Source organism: Ptychodera flava, chromosome 18 (assembly GCF_041260155.1).
Source record: "Ptychodera flava strain L36383 chromosome 18, AS_Pfla_20210202, whole genome shotgun sequence".
In the NCBI taxonomy this organism is placed as follows: domain Eukaryota; kingdom Metazoa; phylum Hemichordata; class Enteropneusta; family Ptychoderidae; genus Ptychodera; species Ptychodera flava.
In genome coordinates this window covers 34,100,836-34,126,566 of record NC_091945.1, presented here as the reverse complement: position 1 = coordinate 34,126,566, position 25,731 = coordinate 34,100,836, and the positions used below count along the sequence as shown (strand labels likewise).

The following is a 25,731-nucleotide window of genomic DNA, read 5'->3' as shown; positions in this document are numbered from 1 at the left end:
GTGTTGTTTATTTTATTGTATATTACCAGTTTGCAATGACTGATACATACCTGAAGAAAGTGAACCAGACACATCACATGCATATTCAAATGTTAATAAAAAAATTGTTTGAACAGAAATATTGTGGTTTATGTTGTCAATATCTACTTTGACAGCATCGAGGATAAATAAAGCAGTTCACAGTTCACAAGCTAGTCCTGAATTTCTCCTATGTAGCCAACATACACGTTATTAGGACTTGAATAGCGTCTTCTAATAACTAGAACACAACATGATGGAATAACACGACGGTTTCCTCTGCCCAACCGACCATGTTGCCAATATATAAACTGGCGATATGCAAAGTGTCTGTAGCATGCATGTTCCTTGGTTGATCTTGCGCATAAGTGTCTGCAACTGTTCTCATGGCAATTTCTAAAACATTAGGGTCCATAACAAGTTGTTGAAATAACCATGTCCTTGCTATGCATTCTTGGCCAGTCCTTTTTGCACAACATTTGTTTTCAACCTGTGAAGGCATTGGTCGACATTCTCCACACCTACACCATGGAGGAGATACTATGTCATCAGGTTTTGGATCAGGGATGGCTGCTGATGAAACTGATTGAAGCCTTGATCGGTTCTATCCAAGACAAAGTCTGCCCATGCATCCGGTTGCCTTCTGATCAATTCCATGGTCACTTCTTCCAGTCTTTCTCTTGTTAAATTCTGTATATATTGCTGAAAGCAATGAAAGAAAACAAAGATTAACAGGCTTAAAATCCTACTTATTTGATTTTGAAAAATCATAGCAAATGTCTAACATCATTTTGAATATTATTTTACCCATACAGTCTTAGCACTGCCTGTTCAAATTTTTATACTTGACTTTAACACTTCTGTTGTTCACATGTCAATCAAATGAAATGAAAAACAAATGTGTAAAACTGACAACAAAGGTAGTTTTCTACAAACCTGTACATTTCTTTCATGAGCACTGTGCCTGTCCTGTTCATCCATGCAATCTAGCACCTGTGATAGCTGTTCAGGCTGGTAAGCAACACGTCGTCTTTTCCTAATGTTTGACTGTTCAGGTTGTACAGTATTCTCATCTTCCTCAGATGATGACGACTCCTACAAAACACAGCCCCCCCCCCCCAAAAAAAAACACCCAACAAATAAATAAATAAATCACCAGAAAAGGTACACATGATTAAGATTTCAAAAATATAAATAAAGATATTGGAAAAGCAATAACTAATATCAATAATGGTAATGCTGGCAAGGTAACACTATAGCTACACAACAACATACTTTTTAGTGACATGATATAAGAAACTGTATGGCAGTTGTTGACAAATAATTACTGCTTACTGCCTCCACCAGGATGTACACCCTGAAAATTTCACTCATCTGTAGAGAAAACACATCACAATTTATGATGCAATGATGGTGAGGACAAGAGCCAGAAGCTAGCCAAATCTACCAGCCACTTTGAGTTTTCTGACAAGCCACTTTTTCAGTAGTAGGCTGAAGTTCATAGTTGTGTGAAATGTTTTTCTCGGATTACATGTTAGTTGCTGCTCCTTTTGCAACTTGTGTACCAGTATGAAGTATGGAGATACTGAGATAGTATCTCACTTTGTCAGATTTAATAATTCAAGTCGACTTTTCACTGAAATCATCGTCTATGAATTACAATCATAGCAGCAACTATGCAATGAATACCGATTCAATGTTGGTTCCAAACCTATACGGCAACCTTTTTTCCAAATCAGCGACTGACGAAGTCACAGAAGTTCATTACAAGTGCTCTCGCCCATTATGAAGCGTATCAAAAGGAATTCATAGACTAGTCTAGAGATTGAAATCCGGGAAGTAAGATAAGTATCAAACGATATTTGAGGTCAGGGTCTATCTACGAAAAAGAGTGCCCGGAAAGCTGGATGGTCGATCATATAGCATTTTGGTTTACACATGGCCGATTCCGTGGAAAAAGTACGCTTGGAAATTGTTATCCCAACTGGGACAAACAGCATTTCTACACTTGGTTATAAATAGGGTGTGCACATAACGGCATAAGCTGTGGCGAGGCCATGCTTCGTTCGTCCGAACTTTTTGAATGCAGTCATATATTGGAAAAATGAACGCACATACTAGGCTTAGATAGTAGTACTCAAAGGACAGGACTGTCCACATGCTAGTATTAGATGCAAATATTTCGGGCCATAAATACCGATAAATAATAATGATCGACCAAGCTGTAGTATGGTAGCGTTACAGTACTTACCGGTTCTATATTCACACAAGGACGTCGTCTGCCACAGGTGCATCCATTATTGCAATACTCGTCTATGGCCTTGCACGGGCATGCACCACGGCCACGTTTCCTTGAGCACATTCCTCTACAATTACATGATTTGGTTCTTGTGAGTTATTTTTCATAAACATCGGCAAGAGCAGCGTCCACTCCGCTCATATCAAAGCTAGCGCTCATGGGATCCTCGCTCGCCATCGTGGATTGCAATGATTTGTGGGATTGAACGTAATGTTTGTAAACACGAAATCCTGCACATGCGCAGACGACGATAACGGCGCTTTTTAAGTGTTTCTCCAAACAAGTAAAACCTCTGTAGGTGAGGATACTATGTTGTCATAGTATAGTCTTAATACTGTCAACGAGTCCCTACGTTAATTTTCATGAAAATATCTTGACCTGATATGGATGCCATTACCAGATGTGCACGTCCTTATTATGGCCCAACATAACTCCATCAATACAGTCCGTGACATGTACATGTACCGTCATTCTATGAACAGCCGCGGAGCTGCCTATACAAAGGAAGGGTACTCAGAACTGCCCTCAAAGGTCGTGCGATACATAACGACCGATGTAAACGTTGTATCCAATGTACGTTGGCGATTAATGAAAGTTAAAAATGTTTGTCATGTACAGATAGTAAAATTTAAATGTTGTAGCTACAATGACGTGATGTCTAGATATCGTGTATGAAATACATTGGTTTGCAAACTAGAAAGTTGCACAGGGGCAGTTCCTGTAACCTCCATAAATGTAATAATCTCCATAAATGTAATATCAACCACAATTGTTATAAAATCAACCACAAATGTAATAGAACAGTCGACCATTAATGTAAAAACCCGCAACAACAAATGTAATAAACAAATTAACCCTAAATGTAATAAAACTCAACCATAAATGTAATAAACTTGAGCTTGCATAATTATGTGATATTCTGTTTATCAATGTCCTGAGTAAATAATAACTTTAATAAGACTAGTGTAATGTGTTGCATACTTTCCTGAAACTAGGTTTCCTTTCCGAAACACAGAATAGAATACTTTGAGAAAACTATCAGAAAACGGCGAGGTACTGATCAAACCGTTAGATAATGGAAGTGGAACAGCAGTTCTAGACACTGATAATTACATAATAAGGAAGCGTCAAAATAACTCGTCAACCAGTGATACCACAAAGTTTATGACAAATGACTCAGAACAAATAACAGAGAAATATACAACCTTATAACAGAAAGTTACGACACAAAACATGTTGCGAGAACTTTTCTTCATTTCAATCAAGTAAAAACAATACGATCACTAGCTTGAACACAGTAGAACAAAATTAGACATCCTAACATCCCCAGTGAAGGAACAAACTTCAAGTTGGACAAGATAGGAATACAGACAATCTATCGTTTTTTCCAGACAATTTATCCACTGAAGACGAATTTGAGTCAACTGATTAAGAAAGTACGGCAACATTTCGAGGGAAAACGGCGTTAAAGGATTGAAGTGTTATAGTCTTCCCACTCTGGAGTAGAGACTGCACTGACGTTCAAATTAAAGCTGTGTCTCGCCATGGCCGATCAAGTCTGCACACACAACAGGGAAAGGTAAAATACACTTTCAAATACACAATACACACTAAACGCAAACAATTAAGATATGAATAATGTATGGAGTTGCTTTTCTTATTACACAGATAAATATTTAAGGGATAATTCCTCAATTGCAACGACAAAATAGATTTATTACATTTATGGTTGACAAATATTACAATTGTGGTTGGTGTTTTTATTACATTTATGGGTGATAATACATTTATGGGTGCATTTTATACAATTATGGTTGCTGTTACATTTATGGAGATTATTACATTAATGGAGGTTACAGTTCCGACGGCCCCCTCAAGATGCAGGGGCTGAGTTAATAGAACAAACAATCAAATTTTACGGCGCACGTATACGCAGGTGTACAAATATCGACCCATGAACTCACAACATTCAGATCCTGGTAATTATCATAAATATTGAAATAAAACTGCTTTGAACGAAGGCAAACATTTTACTGATGATCACAAGGCATACAGTTGCACTGAAACACAACAATAGCACTCTTTTCCAATTGAAATTGATCATGGAGGTATGCATGCCCCCAACACTTCAGCAAACGTGATGTAAGTGGGTGCCGTTGTCTATTTTCAATAGTTGTTAATGAATGACACAGTGCATTAATACATAATTGTCAAATCTATCACGGTCTCATCGCGGAAAGAAAACATATATATTGTTGTAATTGTAGTAGCTGTATCTATTTGCGGCTGTCATCGCTTAAAAAGACGAATCATAATAATGTGACTCACATGTATAAACCCTATTGTGTAGCCCACCAGCTAACATCTATGTAATTGTTTAATCCATTTGAGGTATATATTATTATTCTTCACAACTTTGAACAACATTATACAAATCGTTAAACCCGATTATTTTACAAACATATACGAAATGCGTTATCCGTAACGTCTATGGAATGAAACGCACGTTGTCTGTGTAATATTGTCGATGAACAAACACAACCAAGGGAACAAAAAGCCTAGGTCACGGTTTGATTGCTGGGCACACCAGCTATCTCTGCATGCGGACAGTCCTCTGTCATCTTTGAGATCTGTAAGAAAACAAGGAAACAAAAACGGTGAAAAGTGTAACATCATTGTTGTTTTTACCGAAATTACAGTGTTAAGTCGGGATTAATCGTCTTCTAAGAATGGGTTTCATTTGACTCGCAGTAGCGGCTAGGCATTTGTACAGTGAACAAACATGCAGCTGTGACAGAAACAAGTCTCAAGGTGATCGAAATTAAAGAAAAAAGTAAGAGGAGGAGAAAACGATTGCAAAATCGAATGTGATATGCAATGCATGTCATTCATGACAAACGTCATAAAATGACATGCAGAGCATGTTGGTAGATCATCCGAAATGTATTCGGGAGATGGGTTCAAGTCCCGCATGGGTTGCTTTTCATTTCATACATTTCAAAAAATAAAATTCGCATAGTGAGGTGAGTCAAAATTTCAAACCCCAAAAAACGTTTGCGCCTAGTTATACTAAATATACGATGTTCAAGGGATGAAAGGGTGAAATAAACTGTCTGTCTAGATCAAATCGTTGAAACTTCGCAGCTTCATATTTGTTTAAATTTGCCCAGATTCAAACATGTCAAATTTCTATACATCTGTTTGAATAACTTCTAAAGACACAGATACAAGTTTCTATAACATTGACTGACCTCTTTGGCGAAGATAGACATGTAAATGGACATCATGGATATCACGACGAGGAACAGCGCCCTCACATTTCGGTATTCGTCTTCATTCCTGCTGTAAAATATACACAGCCAAGTAGCCAATGAGAATGAACAGATGAGAATGAGAAATATCGCGATGCACTGGACCAACATAGCAATGCCCGTTGAGGATGAATCGATTCGCACTCAATCAAGACTGACTCTATTGCCAGAACAAACAACCAGAAGAAGACGATGACTACACATGACATGGCAACCACCTACAGGGAAAAATAAAACGAGTAAAACCAATCAGATAAAAAAGATCAGGGCGCCGCACTTTAAATAGAATTAAATAATGTAATGATTATTTGTCATGCCAATCTGTCACAATTCACAGTTTAAGATTATTAGCAATGGAAATACCAATCAGATAAAAAAAGATCAGGGCGCCGCACTTTAAATAGAATTAAATAATGTAATGATTATTTGTCATGCCAATCTGTCACAATTCACAGTTTAAGATTATCAGCAATGGAAATACACACACAATAGGAAGCTGAAAATCCAATCATGCAGGTCTATGAGTGAGAATGTCCGAGACTTACACCTAACTTTGGCATCCTCTCCGTAAAGTCTTTCAATGTCAGTCTGACAGAGTTGGAAACACCTGAATATAGAACATAAAATGACAATTACTGTAAAGAAATTGTTACAGTTATATTTTTCTCATCAAGAGACGAGGTATGGTATAGTTTAGCTTTAAAACACCGAACAAAAAGTCGATGATGTCAATAACCGTAATTGAAGTGATCAGGCCGGTCACGAATCATTAGCTTATGGGCGAAAAGCTGTAGTTCCTATTTTGCTGTCATTATAGCATGAGTTTGGTCAGTAATCAAAAAAAGAAAAAGCACATTACAGAAACATGGACACAAAATTGTGGAAATTCAGCTAATTGGCTAGTTACTCCATCCTGAGATTCTCACCAGTAAAACAGTGGGCGTCGCTAACGTGTCTGAGAATATGAAAAATTGGTAGACATTACAACCTGAGAAAAATCAGAGCTTCTGCTCTGCCATATGTGGTATTTTTGTGTCTCGCTGTATTTATTTTGTGGGTGTCAATGACCTCTGATATCTCAGACGTACTGAGCCAACTCATTTCACTTCCACTTGTCCTAGCTTCATCAGTTTATTTCATCCGTATATCTGCTTGTAAATGTTACATTAACAAGAACTAAGGGCGAGTTTACGCCAATTCCCACGATGCACTTACCAAACCAAGTCTTTACTGGTTGTAAATCCATCATACAAGGCATCTCTGTACACTGAACTCTGTTGGGTCCGACGTACTTTCTGATTTGTTCAATACCTTTCCTCAGATTCATTTCAGGAACCGATTGACACTCCTTGGTGACTTGGTACGGTGGATCTACTTTGATATCGTGGAAGACGAAATCATTATCACCGATCCATTTCTCACAGTCGGCATCTTCATGTTTATTCTTGTGACCTTTACAGCTGCATCGAACTTTGGCATCATATCTGATAAAATAAATTTTATTACATGTTAGGTTTATCGATACATATAGATGTTGTGACGTCAACATTTATGATTATATATGGTGATTTTACTCACAGTCGCCGGTTTTCTAAAATTCCGCTCTGCGCATACACGCCCCATACACCTGCGTATATACGCCTAAGAAGTGTTCTTCTTAGGCGTATATACACACGTCTATGACTCAGAATGGAATTTTAACAAGTCATCGTTGATGACACAGTCCCCACTTGTTAATGGGTACTTTGATTACAAGTCCTCAGAGAGGATAGAGTCCTCTTCATTAATTAGGTCTGTGATAAAAATACTTTAATACAGATGGCGCTTGAGTCAATGGCCAAGAATGAGTTTCATGGTGATGAAAACACAAAACCAGTGTAGGCCACCATCCTGAAGTTTGTAAAATGAGTCAACTTGGAATTAATCAATAGGATGTTGCAAAACATTTTGCATACAATCCTTACACTTAACAGATTATCACCGGTCTCATATTTCATAAAGTTTGATGCAGTATTTACAAGACTATGAGATCAACATCTGTATCAAGTTTCATCAAATTTGACTTTGTATTAATTTGTGGCTATATCACTCTAATTAGGAAAGTTCATTACATATGCTATAACAAATTAATGTACAAAGTTTCATGAAATTTGATGCAGTATTTCTCGACATATCAGCCTACTTTAGAAACTTCAATAATTGACATGTTACTGCTACATGACGTGAAACAAATTGACGAGCATATGTATGAAATAGGTCAATGTTCTTGTACCAACTTTGAATGATACTGGTGGAAATATGTCCGACTTGTGGCTCTGTACATTAGAAAATTGTAACAAAATCACCACCATGCAGCGATATTTGATCTTACTGTTTAGAAAATCAACACATATATGTATCATGACATAAGTCATTGTCCATGTACCAACTTTGAATAAGATCAGTTGAGACTTGCCAGAGTTATGGCTCTCGACATGAAAAACCATAACAAATTGCTACCATGTGGCCATATTGATCAATCTCGAGAAACCAATCAACATACATATGTACCGGTATATATAAGTCAATGTCCTTGTACCAACTTTGAATAAATTTGCTTCATACATGTCTGAGTTGTGGTTCCCGACATGAAAAAATTGGGAGAAAATGGTCACAGGCGGCCATATTGGATTGTATCAAAAAACAAATCAATGTGCATATGTATGACATAGGTCAATGTCCTTGTACTAAGTTTGAATAAAATCGGTGAATAAAATCAGTTGAGACGTGCCCAAGTTTTGGTTAAGGACATGAAAAAATCGTAACTAAATGGCTTCCATGCAGCCATATTGGATCAAATCATGAAACAAATTGACGTACATATGTATGACCTAGGTTAATGTTCTTGTACCAACTTTGAATAAAATCCGTTGAGATATGTCTGAGTATTATGGCTCTGTACATGAAAACATCGTAACAAAATGGCCGCAAGGCAGCCCTATTGGATCATATCACAAAACAAATTGACATGCATATCTATGACATTGGTCAATGTCCATGTACCAACTTTGAATAAAATCGGCTGAAACATGTCTGAGTTATGGCTGTGTACATGAAAAAATCGTAATAAAATGGCTGCCTAGCGGCCATATTGGATCGTATCACAAAACAAATCGACGTGCATATGTATGACATAGGTCAATGTCCTTGTACCAACTTTGAATAAAATCGGTTGAGACATGCCTGAGGTATGGCTTTGTACATGAAAAAATCGTAACAAAATGGCCACACAGCAGCCATATTGGATCGTATCACAAATTAAATCGATGTGCATATCTATGACATTGGTCAATGTCCTTGTACAAACTTTGAATAAAATCGGTTGAAACATGTCTGAGTTATGGCTCTGTACATGAAATAATCGTAATAAAATGGCCGTCTGGCGGCCATATTGGATCGTATCACAAAACAAATTGACATGCATATCTATGACATTGGTCAATGTCCTTGTACCAAGTTTGAATAAAATCGGTTGAAACAGTTCTGAGTTATGGCTCTGTACATGAAAAAATCGTAATAACATGGCCGCCTGGTGGCCATATTGGATCGTATCACATAACAAATTGACGTGCATATCTATGACATTGGTCGATGTCCTTGTACCAACTTTGAATGAAATTTGTTGAAACATGTCTGAGTTATGGCTCTGTACATGAAAAAAATCATAGCAAAATGGCCGCCTGGCGGCCATATTGGATTGTATCACAAAACAAATTGACGTGCATCTGTATGACATATGAAGTAATCCTTGTACCAAGTTTGAATGAAATCGCTCCTTGCATCTTTGAGATATCTGTGTGAACGGATGGACGAACGCTCGCACGCACGCACGCACGGACATACGCACGCACGGACACGACCAAACCTATAAGTCCCCCCGGACGGTGTCCAAGGGGACTAAAAAAACGGGCTACTGAGTTTAACTCATATTTACATGAACGCACTTACGAAGGTGCCTCCAACACTTGTGTGGTGTGACCTAGGACGACATTGACTGTTAGATCTCGGTACCTGTAGTTGGGATGCTGACATTCGTACGAAAATTTGACAATTCTTTTCTCAGATTTTGTGCATTCAAGTCACCTAGAATTTATACATATTTTTATCAACCAACCGTCGTGTGATTTTCTCAAAAATTAACATTGGTTGCATAAAATGTTTCAACAATTGTGAAGTCTTTTTCATTGACCGGCCCTCCGACACTACTATATGTCCATGCATTAGTCTGGAATGCATATATTGGTACTCTGCAGGGTAGCGTATTTCAATGAAACAGACAAATTTAAACTGAAATTTGAGTATTAAAATGGGTAATGTCAGATTAATAATGGATCCGGATAGCCTCATGATGTGTTGTTTATCACTGTGCATACTTTTTTTATTATACAATACATTTTAGCGGCTCTCGCGTAGTGTTACAACTGTAGTACCTTAATGACGGCATCCATGTCTTGATGATGTCATTCATGGCACTTTCCACAAATATTCTAGCATCTATGCACTTCGCCGGATCTGGTTTTGGATGAAGAGGTTGAAATGTTCGCTCCGTTGTGGAATACCACATCACCATGACAATGTCTGATCCAATCTTTGTCAGTGTCATTCTGTGTCGTCTACTGACGGGAATGCGAGCATGGTGATATTTCAGGTTTTTCCTGAGAGTGGTTTCGTCGATCTCTCCGCGCCAATTTTCCAAACAGCGAACGACAAGTCGATAGTAAAACCCTTCTGGAAGAAAACCACCAGAGAAATGGTAATATAAAGGCAGGGTGTGGTAACTCTTCTCTGCTCCAAGAGGAAGCACTTCTAATCTGTCAAGTTGAAGTAAGGAAGGTACGATGTAAGATTTCGACAAGGCAGCATGGTTCAAAGGATATACGAGATCAAAGTGCTTCAGAAGTTCAACAACTCTTTGTCGTCCCTTAGTGGTTCTCGAATCACCGCTGTCTGCACACATCGCTTCGTCGTTTGACACAGAAGTGATATCTTGAACAGACTGGCGAGCATCATACGCAAGACTTTTTTCAACTGCTTTGTTTTTGCCGGTAAGATCGCGTTCGATCACGTCGGATTTTTTGTTTTTGATTCGTTTTCGTTCATCCAAAATAAAATCCAACAGTTCATCGTGCAAGATGCCGTATCTTCTAAGGTTTATAAGGAAACGCTCCATCTTCTTCTTTGGATGTTTAATCGGAAAATCGCCAAGTTTCATTAGTATCACTCTACTTAGAATGCCAGTCAGCCATTGCGCTTCCAAAACGAGCAAATCTTGAAAGAAATAGACGATGCCGATTGCATGGAAATATTTCAAGATTTCTGACGTTTCTTTTTCAGTGATTCCAAGCTTCGTTGCATAGTGGTTGACGAAGGAAATGCTGGTGACGTGTTTGTTGAGATCTTTCAGCGCCTTCAGGACAAGTTCTAACCGTAACCATTTCACGGGAACATCTGTTGTGAATATTGGTGCATCGGCGATCAGTTTCAAACACTCTCTCAACCGCTTGATTTCAGGATCCTCTTCATCTGTTCCACTTTTGCTGTTGTCAACAATGAACGTTTCCTGGAATATATGAGCGTCGAACGCCTCTTCGCATTCCTCAGCCAGATACAACCTCATCTCTTGGACAAAATCATCCTGTGAGTGTAAAAGGTTGCCGTAACAGTTACACAATTTATACAAATCCTGTAACCAACATTTCTCTCTGTTAGCCGGCGACGCCGAAAGTTGGTCAAAGAATAATAATTAACGGCAGAGTCAAATGTTTACATTGTCAGTAAGAAGCCTTCATGCTGTCTTGGTGGCCTGAAATTACGACATAGAAAAAAGGTTGAGCCCTGTGACAGACCATGACAGCCCTGTCACAAACCGTTCTCCTCGTCAATGTCAGCGAAGATGACATTGAATTTCACAGTGCTCTCACACAGGTCTGTGTACAGCACTATAAAGATGTGTATAGTGGTGTCACAGGGCACACAAGTGTGTGACGTGGTCTGCATTTCATGCTAGTACCGTTATCCGATAGGTACTACATGGTTGTATACAGCTGTCCGCTGACAGACAAGTGACAGGGAACAATGATGACAATTTTGCATATCTTTCATGGATGTATTCAAGTTTTAAAGAGAGCAGCCCTGTCATTTTGGAAACCGAAAGTGTGAAATATCGATAAAAAATTACGACGTTACAGAGCATTGCAATTGGCCAGAGATTGTTGTCCCAGCACTGTATCTGAAGATAAACTAACCTGTTGATCTTTGTTTAATTTGTCCTTCTTTGTGGCAACCAATATTATCAGAGGAGTCGTATATTCTTGGTCATCAATTACGATAGTCTCCGTTGATCTCTTACTGCATGTGTGTATTGAATTCAACCAAAATGTCAGGTAATCTGTAATTTATAATAAGTAATATAAGTGTTTTTCGTTATGATTCTTTCACTTAAGAACGGAACGTGGAATATTTGAAAGATATATGGTTCTACCAGAGATCACTTTTCTTGTTCATTTGTAATTACTCTAGGTTAACTTTACCAATGACCGACAGCCACAAGCAATGCGTGGATAGAGAATTTCTGCTTGTCGTTTCGGACGGGATGCAAAGATCACGTGCTAATGGCAGCAACTGATCGTGTCGTGACAACCGTCCAGTCGTGAAAACTGCGTAAAAGTGTTGTTTAATACTCAGTTCCAAAGCCACGCTGATTTGATCCATTGTCCATTTCGCAACTACCGTATTCCCCTGGCCCAGTCCAATTGTTCACATTACATCGTTGCTGATTATTATCTCAGAACTGATCATGACCTACGAAGCTCTTAAATTGTTAGGTTGACTTGAAAATAAATCCATGAACTAACCATTATAAACGGGAAACACAACAATTTATCACCTTTATAATTCATATTCTTTTTCCAGCATTGGCGTTCACCCCTAGAATCACTCTCGTCTATTGGACACTCGTCGTCCAGATCACGTGACGCATCCGCAACTAGGATGAATATCGACTTGTTGTCCAGGAACACCTTATAAACAAATGAGTTTATTGATCACCTTTACATTAAATATGTATTATAGTGTTGAATGAATGTAAATTATTCTTCAATTTATATCGATGAAGTCATTTCGATCAGAGTGTTGGCTGAATATGACATTTCCTGCATGTCCACTGGTGGAAGTGAACAAAACGTAGACATATACAAATGACGCCATCGATGATAGAAACTGAAGAATGCTAACTGTAATTCCTTCGCTGATTGTTAGAGGGAGATAATGAGACCTATATTTACTCTTCGGGCATCGAAATCGCATTTATAATACAGATTACCACAATGAAATCTACTTAACGAAATGAGTTTTGTTTTGAGGAGACAGACTGAGGCTGCATCAACATGGAATACGTTATCCATGCGAAAACTTTTTTATGTCGACGATCCTAGAGACTTGTCGAGTTATTACCTGGTGAGTTGTATAATAGACACTTTGTCCTGCAAAATCCCATAAACCGAAATCACAGAACGACTCCATCCCCATTCCAATCTGACTGACGTTTAAGTTTTCAAGAAGTTTTTGTTCATCCTCGTCTTCGAACAGCAACTGTGACAACAAATTGAGTGACTCCAGATTGTCGCCATTATTCTCATCTTGGAAGACGTCATCATCGACATTGGGGTGTTCGTCATCATCATGTTTAATTTGACGTAAGGGGACATCCTGTTCCGATTTCACAGGCACGTTTGAGTTGTGATTTGAAATCGACTTTTCTTGCATCTTCTTCGATGGACTCAACAGTTCTCGCATCTCGTCTGCTAGTAATTTGCGCATGACCATTTGTGTTGGTGAAACTTTGGTCTTGTCAGCAACTGAAATTGAACATGACGTCACGTCAAGCGATGGAATTGCACTTCTCATGAGGTAAAATATGTTGTGTGATGCAGGTAAGATTACCATTGGAATGATATCTGGAAACACACATACCTTCAAAAAGGTTCGAGATATCGATGGAAAATCGAACCAAGTCTATGCCTTTTGTAGAATCGTGTCTAGAATTAAACTCTTCTTTGAAGAGACTTCGTTTCAGACTTGTTTTCCCGACTCCAAACTGGCCAACAATCATCACTCGTCCTCGTTTTGTTTTGATTTTAATATCTGACTCCAGGAGGTTTTTTTCGGCTTCGACAGCGTGGGTTTTACTTCTTTGCCAGTCGGTAGCAAATTCTGAAAAAATAAAAACAAAAGATGAACATATGGAGAATACATATTCCAAGCGTGAACTATAAGTAAAATGTATTTGAAAGTGTTTTAACACTGTCTTGTCGCCATAATCAGCAATCAGACGATACTTTTGACTGTCCTATGTCACGATATAGTAGCATTGATATATTTACATGATAAGTTTTCAAATCGTAGCAAACGGCTTTGCTTTCACTGAAACTAGCTAACAATATCTAAACTAACCGTTCAGATCGGTACACACATCATTGCAGTAATAACGTATATTGGTAGAATTAAAAGAAAATGGTGAGAGTACATTAGGAAAGTACCGCTGGCCTGTGTTTGAATATTCCAGAGGATTGAAAAAACAAACAAACAGACGAACAAAAATGAGTATCTAAACTTCACTCTCACTGCTCATGGATTATCACGCTTTATGGCCTCACTGTGCGATATATTTTGTCCAAGGGAAAGAAAAACCCACACATTCTATGAACAATACATGCTGGATAACGAAAAACAAGCGCACAAACAGACAGAAAAATATGAAACTCGCCAATACCCGTTGTTTGCGAAGGATATTTTCTTCAAGCGATTCACCCGCTTTTATTGGTTGAGCAATTTCTGTCGTACACTGGCGCGATCTTAGTTTAGCTTGATGACGATTTCTTTCCTCCAACGCCTTGTCATAGTCAAGCTGTGACGTGTCTGTGAAAGCCTAGGGAATACCTCACTCTGAGATCATCGACCAAGTCTGGTCTGTTGACTTTTTGTAGAAGTTGCACAATCACCACGTGTTTTGTTTCTGAGATATGCCCAATTTCTCTCAGTTTTGCTAGCAAAGCATGTGTGTTGCCTCGGCTCAGGATGTCAGCTCTGTCTTTCCTCGTGATACTGGGTGTCAGACCACCGCACAGGGCCACAAGTTTCCGTAAATCATCTGAAAGTTGTAAATGTACCAATGTTGTGTTTACAAAATCTTCTACACTTCAGTTCATTGTAACAGACTAAACATTGTTAAAATTCTTGAGTTCAACACAACATTGAAAATATTTGTATCTGTAGCAATTAGTGCACGCAAATAGCGTGTCTTCGTCTCAGTAGTAATTTGCTTATCTTGAGGGCGCTTGAAACAAACAGAGACATACTTTGCGATTTTCTTATATGAATGGTCCTTAGTTGAATATGATGATATAATTGTAGGTATGAATATATAACGGTGAAATTGAATTCGAGTTCGGACTTAATTTATTCTGATGATTCACGTGCATGCACATGTTGACTACAATAAGTGAATGCTTGGATATGTCGCTGAATGTAGAAAGAAATTATCATTGAATCCGAAGAAAATTGGATTAAGACAAGACTCTCACAGCTCTTGGTTCGCTATGCAGTATATTGACTAATCCCTGATGTGCCCTCAACGGTGTTGCATAGCCCTACCGAAGGCCAGCTGGCTTCGCAAGCTCGTCCAGATGCCAAGGCAATTCTTTGCTGAGAATGAGGATGCTTCATGTAAATGGGAACGAGATCCGAAATTCTAGTATCCCGAACAAATCTTTACTAATTTATTATAATTAATAGCATGGTCTCATGCACTTCTATGCACTCCGGAGTGTGACAAAGAGTTTAACTGGCACGACGCAAAGAAGCTGACGAAGTGAGAATGAACTTTTAGGTGAAGAGAAGGATGTTCACTATAATACTAGAATCGTTCTATGAAACACTGTGCATATCTCACCTAGACTTATCTTTTCGGACAGTTCTCTCAGATAATTGTCGAATCTACTCTCTGTCGTCTCCATGGTGATTAGTCAAACCTTTTGTATCATCCAGTACCTGTCAAGTGAAAACGGAAATCGCAAATTAACGTTATTTCTGTTTGTCATTAAACGAATCTCACACAACAGTTTGACGAAATGAATTCCAAATCGAAACACGGCAAAAGAAGATGTGGCGATTCCGGGGAACAATTTATTGTTGTCTGGCCTATAACGACAAAACAATGTCTTCACAATATATAACAAAACATGCGGTGAATCGCGTATTTTCGGGAAACATGTACACTGAAACGGGTTTCTCTTGCGTTTGCAATTTTGAAAGTTCTGTGTTGCAAAACGCAAGATCCGTTTGGCATTTTTCAAAATTACAAGAACCCACCCGGGCGGCCCATCCTGGCCATAAGAATCCAAAGCTTCGCTATATCAATCTGTGCACACCCTTGCTTCCGGACACTCGACGCCGTTTGTTTCCTTTCCAAGTTGTGGCCCATATCCAGGTATGTAAGCGGTCTGAAATCACCAAAGTGCGCCGGCAATCTGCGCGGGCGCATTTCAAACTGGCGCCCCCATTTTGCGCCGGTATATTGCGCCGCCCAAACTGCGCCCTTAGGCCTACCGAGTGTCACAACATCGAGTAGTCGCACTTGCGTAGCAGGACGCTTTGGCAGTGCAGACTGTAGATATTAATATCCGTGCCCTAAAAAATGCAGCTCGAAAAATGATATGACATGTTTTCACGGAGTCTCGGAGGTACGAGACCATGTTATGTTTGTATGGGACGGATTACACTCACTTGGCGGTATCGTGGCTTGGCCTCAGCAGCAGTCAAAATTTGTGAATTTTGCATCTCCATAAAGGCCAGGGACTTGATACCCGGGATCAAGTTAATCCCGTTCACCTTTGACATCCACGGACGGGATCGAAAGTTTATGTCTGTGTAAATTACGGTCACGATTAGTGTGCACAGGAGGTTGTACACAGGCCAATGTGTTGACATGCAAACAACAGATTATACGACACTGAATATAACGGCAAGACCAGTAGGCCTATACATGTACAGAGAAACAACGTTTCATGAAGCCCACAATTCTTGTAGCAATAATAGGTGTACTTCAACAGAAATGACAAAGGTACAGTCAATCCACGACGCCGCTGCAACTGGCGTTATTACGTTCCGAATTCGGCTTACCCGGGGCTCTGGCTGCAACTGTACAATTATTGCAGCTAAACGATAGCGTAGATGTCGTGCCATTGCCAAGATACTCTGCTGTTTCCGATCGTTTTGTCTACAGAACTACTAAAAACTCTCTCAATTCGACAAGAAAAATAATTACGGTTTGAAATCGGTGCATTAATTTATATTTATAAAAATAATAAAATGTGACATCACCGATCATAAGAAACGTGGTGTTGAAGAACATATATTTTTTGAACAGAAGACTACGGCGTCCATTTTCTGTAAGTATACATGTAATCTAACTTTAGCAAACTTGCAAGTCAAACATCCGAAGAGTAACGTCAATAATTTTGGTTTTGTTCTACTCATGTTATAAAATAAGTCAAATTTCGGGAAAGTATCTGTACATTTTCGATATCTGTGCAGCGCAAATGTGTAAACCGACCCTGCATTTATCCATCCTAAAGACCATGATCAGTTCGCGACTGCAGAAACCCCCCCCCCCTCTCTCTCTCTCTCTCTCTCTCCTCTCTCTCTCTCTCTCTCTCTCTCCCTCTCTCTCTCCCCAAAAGTTTAGCCATTTGATGTTTTATTTTGCCGACATTTATTTAACGGTTCACGATCACCGCTCAATGTTGATGTCGATTTTGATTTACGGAGTTTCTTCGTGACTAGAGACATGTCACGGCCTGGAGCTAGTTTTCACTATAAAAACATTCTGTGTAAACGTTTTTGCTTCCGAATGGAGGTGACAGGTGACTTCGTGTGTAAAATATTGAATGGCAATATGAATTTACCTATAGAAAGTCTATGACTTTCAAACTAGTCGCACAAACAACAATAAACATGGCGGAGCAACGATACCGACATATTTATTTTCCTCGACCTCTGATGAGAGCGACTCGCTGAAATTTTCCAACCTGGTATTGGTAAGTATTTGGCTTTTCCCCGTGTGCTGGGTTATGTACACGTAAACTAATTATACAAAAGTTGTATTCACTGTAAATCAATAAGCCTTTCGAACACGAAAGATATTCGGATATCTGAACCTCAATCTGAACCTCAACATCGGTTACGCAGCTCGAAAGTTATCCTCCGAAACAGGACAGGAACATTGGTCAAAGCCGGATTTGTATGGTATAGGCCTATAGATATGGAAACACGCAGCTCTTTGTTAGAAAGCATGCAATGCATGATGCTCCCTAGCTTGGTCCTTGGATTGTTGCTTTCCGTCTCGCCCCTACACACCATCAATTGTCTAACAATCACAGGATTTAGTCACATGTGTCTTCAAATTTTGATACATTAATTCTACCGATCATCAAACACGGAACACATCAAAAACAATGGTCGCGGCTACGGGTTCAAGGACGTTCACTGGGAGAAACACCACGGATTTGTCGCAGAAGTGTTATGACTAGCTTTATCTGTTTATGGAGAATATGGGCGATCAGCGTATGGTTGCACATCGAATCGACGCCAAGATAAAAATATGATGTCCGAAAAGTTTAGTTTTGTTTTATGCAACTGAGTCATCGCCTTTGTTATCGCCTAAACATCCTCGGGTTTTGTTTTCGGGCAGACTGCAACATGAATATCTTTCCAATGCATAGAGTACGGCCGTTCACGCAATCATAGACCCATGTGCTTTGGCAAACGGGCCAATTTTTTTGTACGTTGGTTAGAAACTAATGACAATATATAGGTGAAGATGTTACATCTGTCAAAGAGTATTGAAGATTAAATTACTTTCATCGATCGACAAAGAAGAGAAAGAATGAGTCAGTGACGTGAATATCGAATCATAGACGGGAGAATCGAGGGTTTATGATCAATTGGGAACAAAAATATTTCGATTAATTGACTAACACAACCAAAAAGGAAATTTTATTCAACTTTGAAAAAAGTCACCACCTTTCGTTGGCATAGGATTCCATGGCAATGGACCAACACATGATGTCGTTTAGGTCCTCACAAATCTTCTAAAACGGCACGACGATAGTAACTAAAATGAATGAACGATTAAAAGCCCGTATTTAAATGACACGATATCAGTTGTCGTTTCAATTTTTTCCTTTCTGTTAGAAACTCCACGATGATGTTTTGGAAATCAAACGGGAAATGCAATATTCTCGGTGCTCCGATTGATCCATCCATTGAGGTAAATTTCACTGCCATGATCCGCCCATGGATGTAAAAAAATCGATGATCCGCCTCAGTAAATATCTGAAGTTTCTACAGGAAACCTCTCGTCCGTTCACGGATCTTTTTTCGTCTTTCATTTTAGTTTCAAGTTGTTTATAGGGTAAGGAAGCTAGAAATCCATCAAAACATCGCTCCAGGGTCTATGATCAAAAGTATGAGCGTGTTTTGTCATCAGCTGTCAGCAGGTCGTTTTCCAAACCGCGACAGGGACTCGGAAACCCGCCATAGTGTCACAGGACTCTAGACCTAGATTGTATGTAATTGTGTGCTATCGTTTGGTCAGTTTCAAGGTTAATTGACTCTGAATAACCTAATCATGGTTGTGACTCCCGTTTTTGACATAACTATATAAATATCCGTCAGGATTGAGTGTTCATTGCGTCCCCTTTCACTTTGACCAGCACTTTGAATCAGTCTGTGAATCGTACGTCCCAGCCCGATCAATCTCTCGCTGATTTTTAAAACCTGGTGAATAAAGTTCTTCGTAGTCAGATATAATATTCTATTCTCCATTATGTAAAGATGAATGTCTCATTCATATTTTATTTAGACGAATATATCAACTTCTTGGTGTTTGGAAATAAGAGTGTTGCAATACTTTCCATCGGGGACTCCAATGATGAATTCACTCAGCTGTTCGCTCATGATACACAGCACTGTACTTCCATGGAGATCGTATCGCTGTTTTCAGCAATGACTTTGATCGTAAGTTTTCATTCGACCAAAGTGATGAAATAAATGCTGACAAGCACTAACTATGTACAGTCCGAGTTCACTTCACATTCTCACTATCGCTCGCACTTTCAAAGTGAGCACGTACACTTCAAGCCCTCACATTCGCTCTCGTAACTTTAGCCTCGCACTTGTCGATTTCCGGTACCCTTTATACCTTACGTCAGGAAGTCAGTCGTAAGGACGGTCGCATTTGCTGTTTGCACGTTAAATGAGAGCCTCAGACCCGGTCTCAAATTCACTCGCAAATGTACATCACAAAGCGAAATGGGAGTCTCAAGTTCAGTCGCAAACGTGATCGCACTTTGACTCTTCTATGAACTGAGAGTCTCAGAATCAGTCGCATTCCTTATCATTTGGGGTCGTCATGAATTGGATGTAGCAATTATTGGACGATTCAAAGGTCGCAGAATTAGAGCAAGAATTACGGTCCACGAGGTTCCGATGGGACACTGAGACAGCTAGGACACTCTCGCCATATACTGAGTATAGAGTAACCCTACGAAACTTATAATGGCAGAGATATTTGGCCATCGAAATAGTTTGAGAGTAAAATTTAGCGTCTTTTTTTACTTTGAAAGTATTTACCGTCAAGGTTCGGGTAGAAACTACAAACAGATTCAAAGGTCGATTTAAGATGCAAATGACACTCGACTGGCTCGGAGTTACCTTCCCTCTCGGGTGATGTTATTACATACTTCACATACGTGTCGGAAAAAAATTACTCCCATCCTCCGCATTTTAGTGACACATTTCACCATATTTCCCACGAAAAACATGAATATTTCTTTGAAATCGCCTGACTAAACCAAAATAGACTATTAATACCGTGCTTGACAGTTAAACTTCGCAATGGCGCAGAGTAAGGGCGCAGTTTGGGCGGCGCAATATACCGGCGCAAAATGGGGGCGCAGTTTGAAATGCGCCGGCGCAGTTTGCAGGCGCACTTGGTGATTTCAGACCGCTCACATAGCTCCCATATCCCATGGCCAGTCTTTCAGTTCTTTTATCACTCACTCCACTCGAGTTGTACGCTCACACTTCTTACTGTCGTCACATATATTTCATACCATGACACAAGCCATGCAGCCCAATGTTCCACCATCGTGAAAATTTTCAATCAGTGAACATTACTTGATGTTAAACCATAGGCGCACGACGAATTTTAAAATCAATTATCTGAATTTTTAATGTTGAAACATGCATTTTATTAACAAATGTGCAAACGGAAATCGTGCGGCCAGATTTTGAGGCATACAGTGAACAGTGCCCATCACTACACTACAGTGCAGTGCACGGCTGTGGCCGTTTAGCTCTGCTGTTACTTATAGTATACACTCGGCTAATTTTAAAACCACTTGTCTGTAATTGAATGGTGAAACATGCATTTTATTAATAAGTGTGCAAACAGAAATCATGCGGACAGCTTTTGAGACATACTGTGAGCAGCGCCCAGAACACGGCTGTGGCCGCTCGGCTATCTTGTACACATTACTCTAAAGGTACGAAACTATTTGGAAAATAATTTAAATAAAATCCGTAAAATAAAACGTTGTTGGCAACCCTGGGGATTTAAACTTCTCTGTGTTGTCGCATGCGTGGTACCAAATCGATCGACTGGGTTCTTGAAACACAAAAACTGCACCGGGCCATGTAATTGCTGGTAAGTCGCTAAATTTCACCTGCGGACAACTCCCGTGACACCGCCATTTTGAAGGCTATTCCTCAGTACGAATAACAATGACGTATTGGTTTAAAAGGAAAGTATGCGCATGCGTCAACTTCAAGCTGCACACTTTGAAAATGGCGCTGGCAGGGGACTTGTCTGTAAAAAAACATTGCGCTAATTATCAGCCGTAGTTAGGGCCGATGTTAACTTTACAAGTTAGGAAGCCGATCGATCGATTTTTGTAAGTATCCCCTTGATAATGTTGAAGTTTGAATCTCGAGGATGGCCAATAACCGTTAATTTTGTCTAATTTAAAAATTATTTTCCAAATAGTTTCGTACCTTTAGAGTAATGTGTACAAGACAGCCGAGCGGCCACAGCCGTGTTCTGGGCGCTGCTCACTGTAGGTCTCAAAAGCTGCCTGCATGATTTCCGTTCGCACAGTTATCAATAAAATGTATGTTTCAACAATAAAATTGTAGACAAGTGATTTTAAAATTCGCCATTTGTACAAAATTAGCTACGTTAACAGTTGAGCTAAGCGGCCACAGCCGTGCACGGGGCACTGTTCACTGTATGCCTCAATAGCTGCCCGCACGATTTCCGTTTGCACAGATTTAAATGCATGTTTCAACATTAAAATTACAGACAAGTGATTTTAAAAGACATCGTGCGCCTGTGGTTAAACAAGCGACCTAGCGACCGATATAGCTCCGCTGTGTTTATGTAGAGAATAACTATTTTTGACACATGTTGATGAAGAAGGTGGAAATCTTTGATAGCTCAATGCAGTGGCCAGAAAAAAGTGGCTAAAATAGCTGCAAAAATACACAATTGAAGATTTCATCATACTTTGAATATATTACATCGGATCATCCCTAAAGAACATGTCAACCAAAGCTATCTGATGAGTAGTTTTTGAGAATAAGATTTTCTGACCCAAAATGGCGACAATTGCCCCCAAAAATAAAAATTGCAGATTTCTTTGTAATTCCAAAAGATCAAATTTAGTTCATCTATAGAAACCTGTATACCAAATTTCAAAGCTGTTAGACCAGTACTTTTTGAGAAACACATTTTTTGACAAAAAACGGAAAAAATTGCCCCGAAAATTCAAAATGGCAGATTTCATCTTAATTTAAATATATATCATTTGGTTCATCTGTAGGAACCTGTATACAAATATCAAAGCTATCAGATAAGTAGTTTCAAAAATACACATTTTTTGACCAAAAATGGCAAAAATTGCCCCAAAAATACAAAATCACAGATTACATCAGAAGTTCAATATATTACTTAGTTCATCTATAGAAACCTGTATACCAGATTTCAAAACTATCAGACCGGTACTTTTTGAGAAATACATTTTTGACCAAAAATGGCAAAAATTGCCTTAAAAATGCAAATTTGCATATTTCTGCACAATTTGACAAATCTGAAAGAGATCATCCCTAGGGACATATGTACCAACTATCAATGCTACTTTACTGGTAGTTTTGAAGATGAAGATTTTTAAAGATTTTTTACCAAAATGACAAAAATTGCCTTAAAAATACAAATATGCAAATTTCACCACAATTTGAACAAATATGTCTAAAGTCACTCTAAGTAAACTGCATATCAAATTTCAAAGCAATCGGACAAGCGGTTTCAGAGAAGAAGATTTTTTTACCAAAAATACCAAAAAATGCCCCAAAAATACAAATATGCTAATTTCACTACGATTTGAACAAACAAAGTGAGTCACCCCAAGTGAACTGCTTATACAATTTCAAAGCAATTGGACTTGTCGTTTCAGAGGAGAAGGCAATTGTTGACGGACGACGGAGGACGACGGAGGACGACGACGGACGACGATGGACGACGGACGACGACGGAAAATCAACCTATTTGATAAGCTCCGCGTCGCTGACAGATAGTCACGGCACATAAATAGTTTGATTTGATTGCAATTCCTTTTGAGGTACACAGATCAAAATCGATGTCTAATAATCTTCATGAAGTGATCCACAAAATTTACTGGGATGTAATGGATATCCGACAATCCACGGCAAAATACCCAGGGGCTCTTGTGTCCGATGTATGCGCTGGAAAATCGAATGGTTTTTTCAGTCTTTGGCATCCTTTCATATAACTGTAGGTCAGTCATAAAACACAGTAGTTTTAATACTGAACATATACAATAAAGTATATAGTTGAGGCAGCATTAGACGCTATTATGGCAGATTGCAGTAACCGAATACCATCCGTTGAGTGGAATTCCCGGAAAACATGGAAAATGGCGCTTGTCAGGAAGTCAAAACGGACTTGAAAACGAAACCGATTTTTTCGTGAAGTTTACACGATGTAGTACACATTGGTGTAGCGCATAGTAAGTTTTTAGTGTCTAATCTGTCAAATCTGTCTAATTTTCCATTTTCCGTTTTCCATATTCCATTTTCCATATTCCATGTTTCCGGGATTCCACTCGATGTTTCAAGTCGTTGCATGCTGAGTCCCTACTCAACATACACTATAGACTGTTCTGTCGTTGTCGTGGGCGTACAGTTAAAAGTTAAACACTGTGAATGTGTGAGTAGATACTATCATAATTTCTCACCTTTTTTGATCACATTTGGTTCAGATTAAATCTACGGTAGTGAGAAGACAAGTTGTATCTGTCGGGCATTACTTTCCTTCACATGCACACTCGCAGGGCGACTAGCACTGCAGCCACGTGTGGTCTATGTGATGTCCGTCTTCCGCAGGGTCACATTCCAAACTTGTCCGGCTTCAGATTTCAAAACATTGACGTTCATCGAAATATGAGAAACACTATACATGCGCTATGCTCTGCGTCAAGTTCTTATGTATGGAGGACTCTGTACTATCACATGTCTATCACGTGGTCAGTCTCTCATAGCGTCTTTACAACATTTGTAAGGAGTAATGAACACTAGTACTGAATAAGAACACCGTAGATTCGCAACGAGATGATCAAATACAATGTAAATTATTCTGTTCAGGATGGCAGACTGAACTATTTTTGACGACTGTGTCCATGGAAAGTTAGTTTTATTTCAGTCGAGCATCAGCTCTCACTAAAATGTATCATCAACGGTTCGTACTATTACATGGCTTGTGTGTACAGATTCCTTGGCGTCATTGATCATGAAGCGTGATCGAACAAAGACCATGAATGACAAGGATAATAGAAGTTTGGTAATTTGTTTTCATCTATTTTCGTGAATTTTTGGCCGAACTGGAAGTCAGTTGTAGATGAGTACATTGATCAGTAAACATATAAAAAGTAATGTTAAGAAATGACATCAGATATTTCGATATGATTGTGGGGTTAGTTCAAGTCAATTAACTCGGACTACATACAGCGGTACCGTACAATCAGCAAACAATTTGAGTTTAATCCTATACAAGCGCTGCTTTACGTCGGTTTCGAGTTACCATAAGACCATACGGTAATTCAAGGATTTTAAGCTTTCGCCACTAGGGGCGCTCTTCCTTTGACTGGAAGTGAAGGCTACTTTCTGGACTTCGGTACTGCGTACATCGCGATAACACAGATTCCGTATCCATAACCTAAGTTCAGTTTACTTTCATCTGCTCTGTTGTCACCGTAAGCTTTGACTATGCCAAACTTTTACTGCAAAGCCGGCAAATTCGAAAAATACCCATGGATGAATGGCGTGACCTTCCACCGTTTCCCCGATGTTAAGAAAGAGAAACGCCTGAGATCGACATGAATAAGCATGATTTGACGTGAACTTCGCTGGGTAACTAACAGTTTCCACATGTTTGTAATCTATTCCGCTCTCGGACTATGCGCCCCCAAAAAGAAAGTCGGGAAACCAAATGGCTATTTCCTATAGGGATTATGCCGCCATGTCATCTTCGACGTTCGATTTTACCGTGAAAAGTGGCAAGCTCGTGTATCATGTAACCGACGATCGTTCCCTATCATTCTCAAAATTCATACCGTTACCTGGTACTTAATTTGCTTCTAAAACGCTCGTTTCGTGTGATTTCCTGCCGAATTCGACGTACACATCGCCAAAACATTATAAGCGTGAGTGACATTATTCGACAGTATTCGAGGGTGATAATTCTTCCAGATCAACCAACGTAAAACGAAACAGCAACAGTCTCGATGTCGGCGTCTTGCCAACGCATGTAAAACGGGAACTTGCCTCGCTACTCGAAGAGCAAGATCACTAAAATGCATTAAAATAAATTTTCACAAGCACAAACTAAGGAAAGAATCTACACTGCGACTGATGAGAAACCACACACTCGGG

At 39.3% G+C, this 25,731-nt stretch overlaps 2 protein-coding genes across 2 annotated transcripts; both read right to left on the bottom strand.

Moving 5' to 3' along the window:
- Positions 1-496: 496 nt before the first annotated feature.
- On the bottom strand, positions 497-3,161 carry LOC139117456 (uncharacterized). Its single transcript, XM_070680579.1, has 3 exons — positions 2,270-3,161; positions 955-1,113; positions 497-720 (listed from the first exon to the last, which is right to left on the bottom strand). The coding sequence occupies exons 1-3, from the start codon at positions 2,378-2,380 to the stop codon at positions 559-561; spliced, it is 432 nt and encodes a 143-aa protein (XP_070536680.1). The 5' UTR covers positions 2,381-3,161; the 3' UTR covers positions 497-558.
- A 110-nt stretch (positions 3,162-3,271) lies between these two features.
- Positions 3,272-24,172, bottom strand: LOC139117457 (uncharacterized). Its single transcript, XM_070680581.1, has 12 exons — positions 24,039-24,172; positions 15,617-15,714; positions 14,438-14,815; positions 13,639-13,878; positions 13,120-13,523; positions 12,554-12,686; positions 11,913-12,055; positions 10,098-11,302; positions 6,844-7,112; positions 6,174-6,235; positions 5,569-5,846; positions 3,272-4,947 (listed from the first exon to the last, which is right to left on the bottom strand). Exons 4-11 carry the CDS (start codon positions 13,775-13,777, stop codon positions 5,631-5,633), a joined length of 2,571 nt encoding a protein of 856 aa, XP_070536682.1. The 5' UTR covers positions 13,778-13,878; positions 14,438-14,815; positions 15,617-15,714; positions 24,039-24,172; the 3' UTR covers positions 3,272-4,947; positions 5,569-5,630.
- Between the last annotated feature and the right edge of the window lie 1,559 nt (positions 24,173-25,731).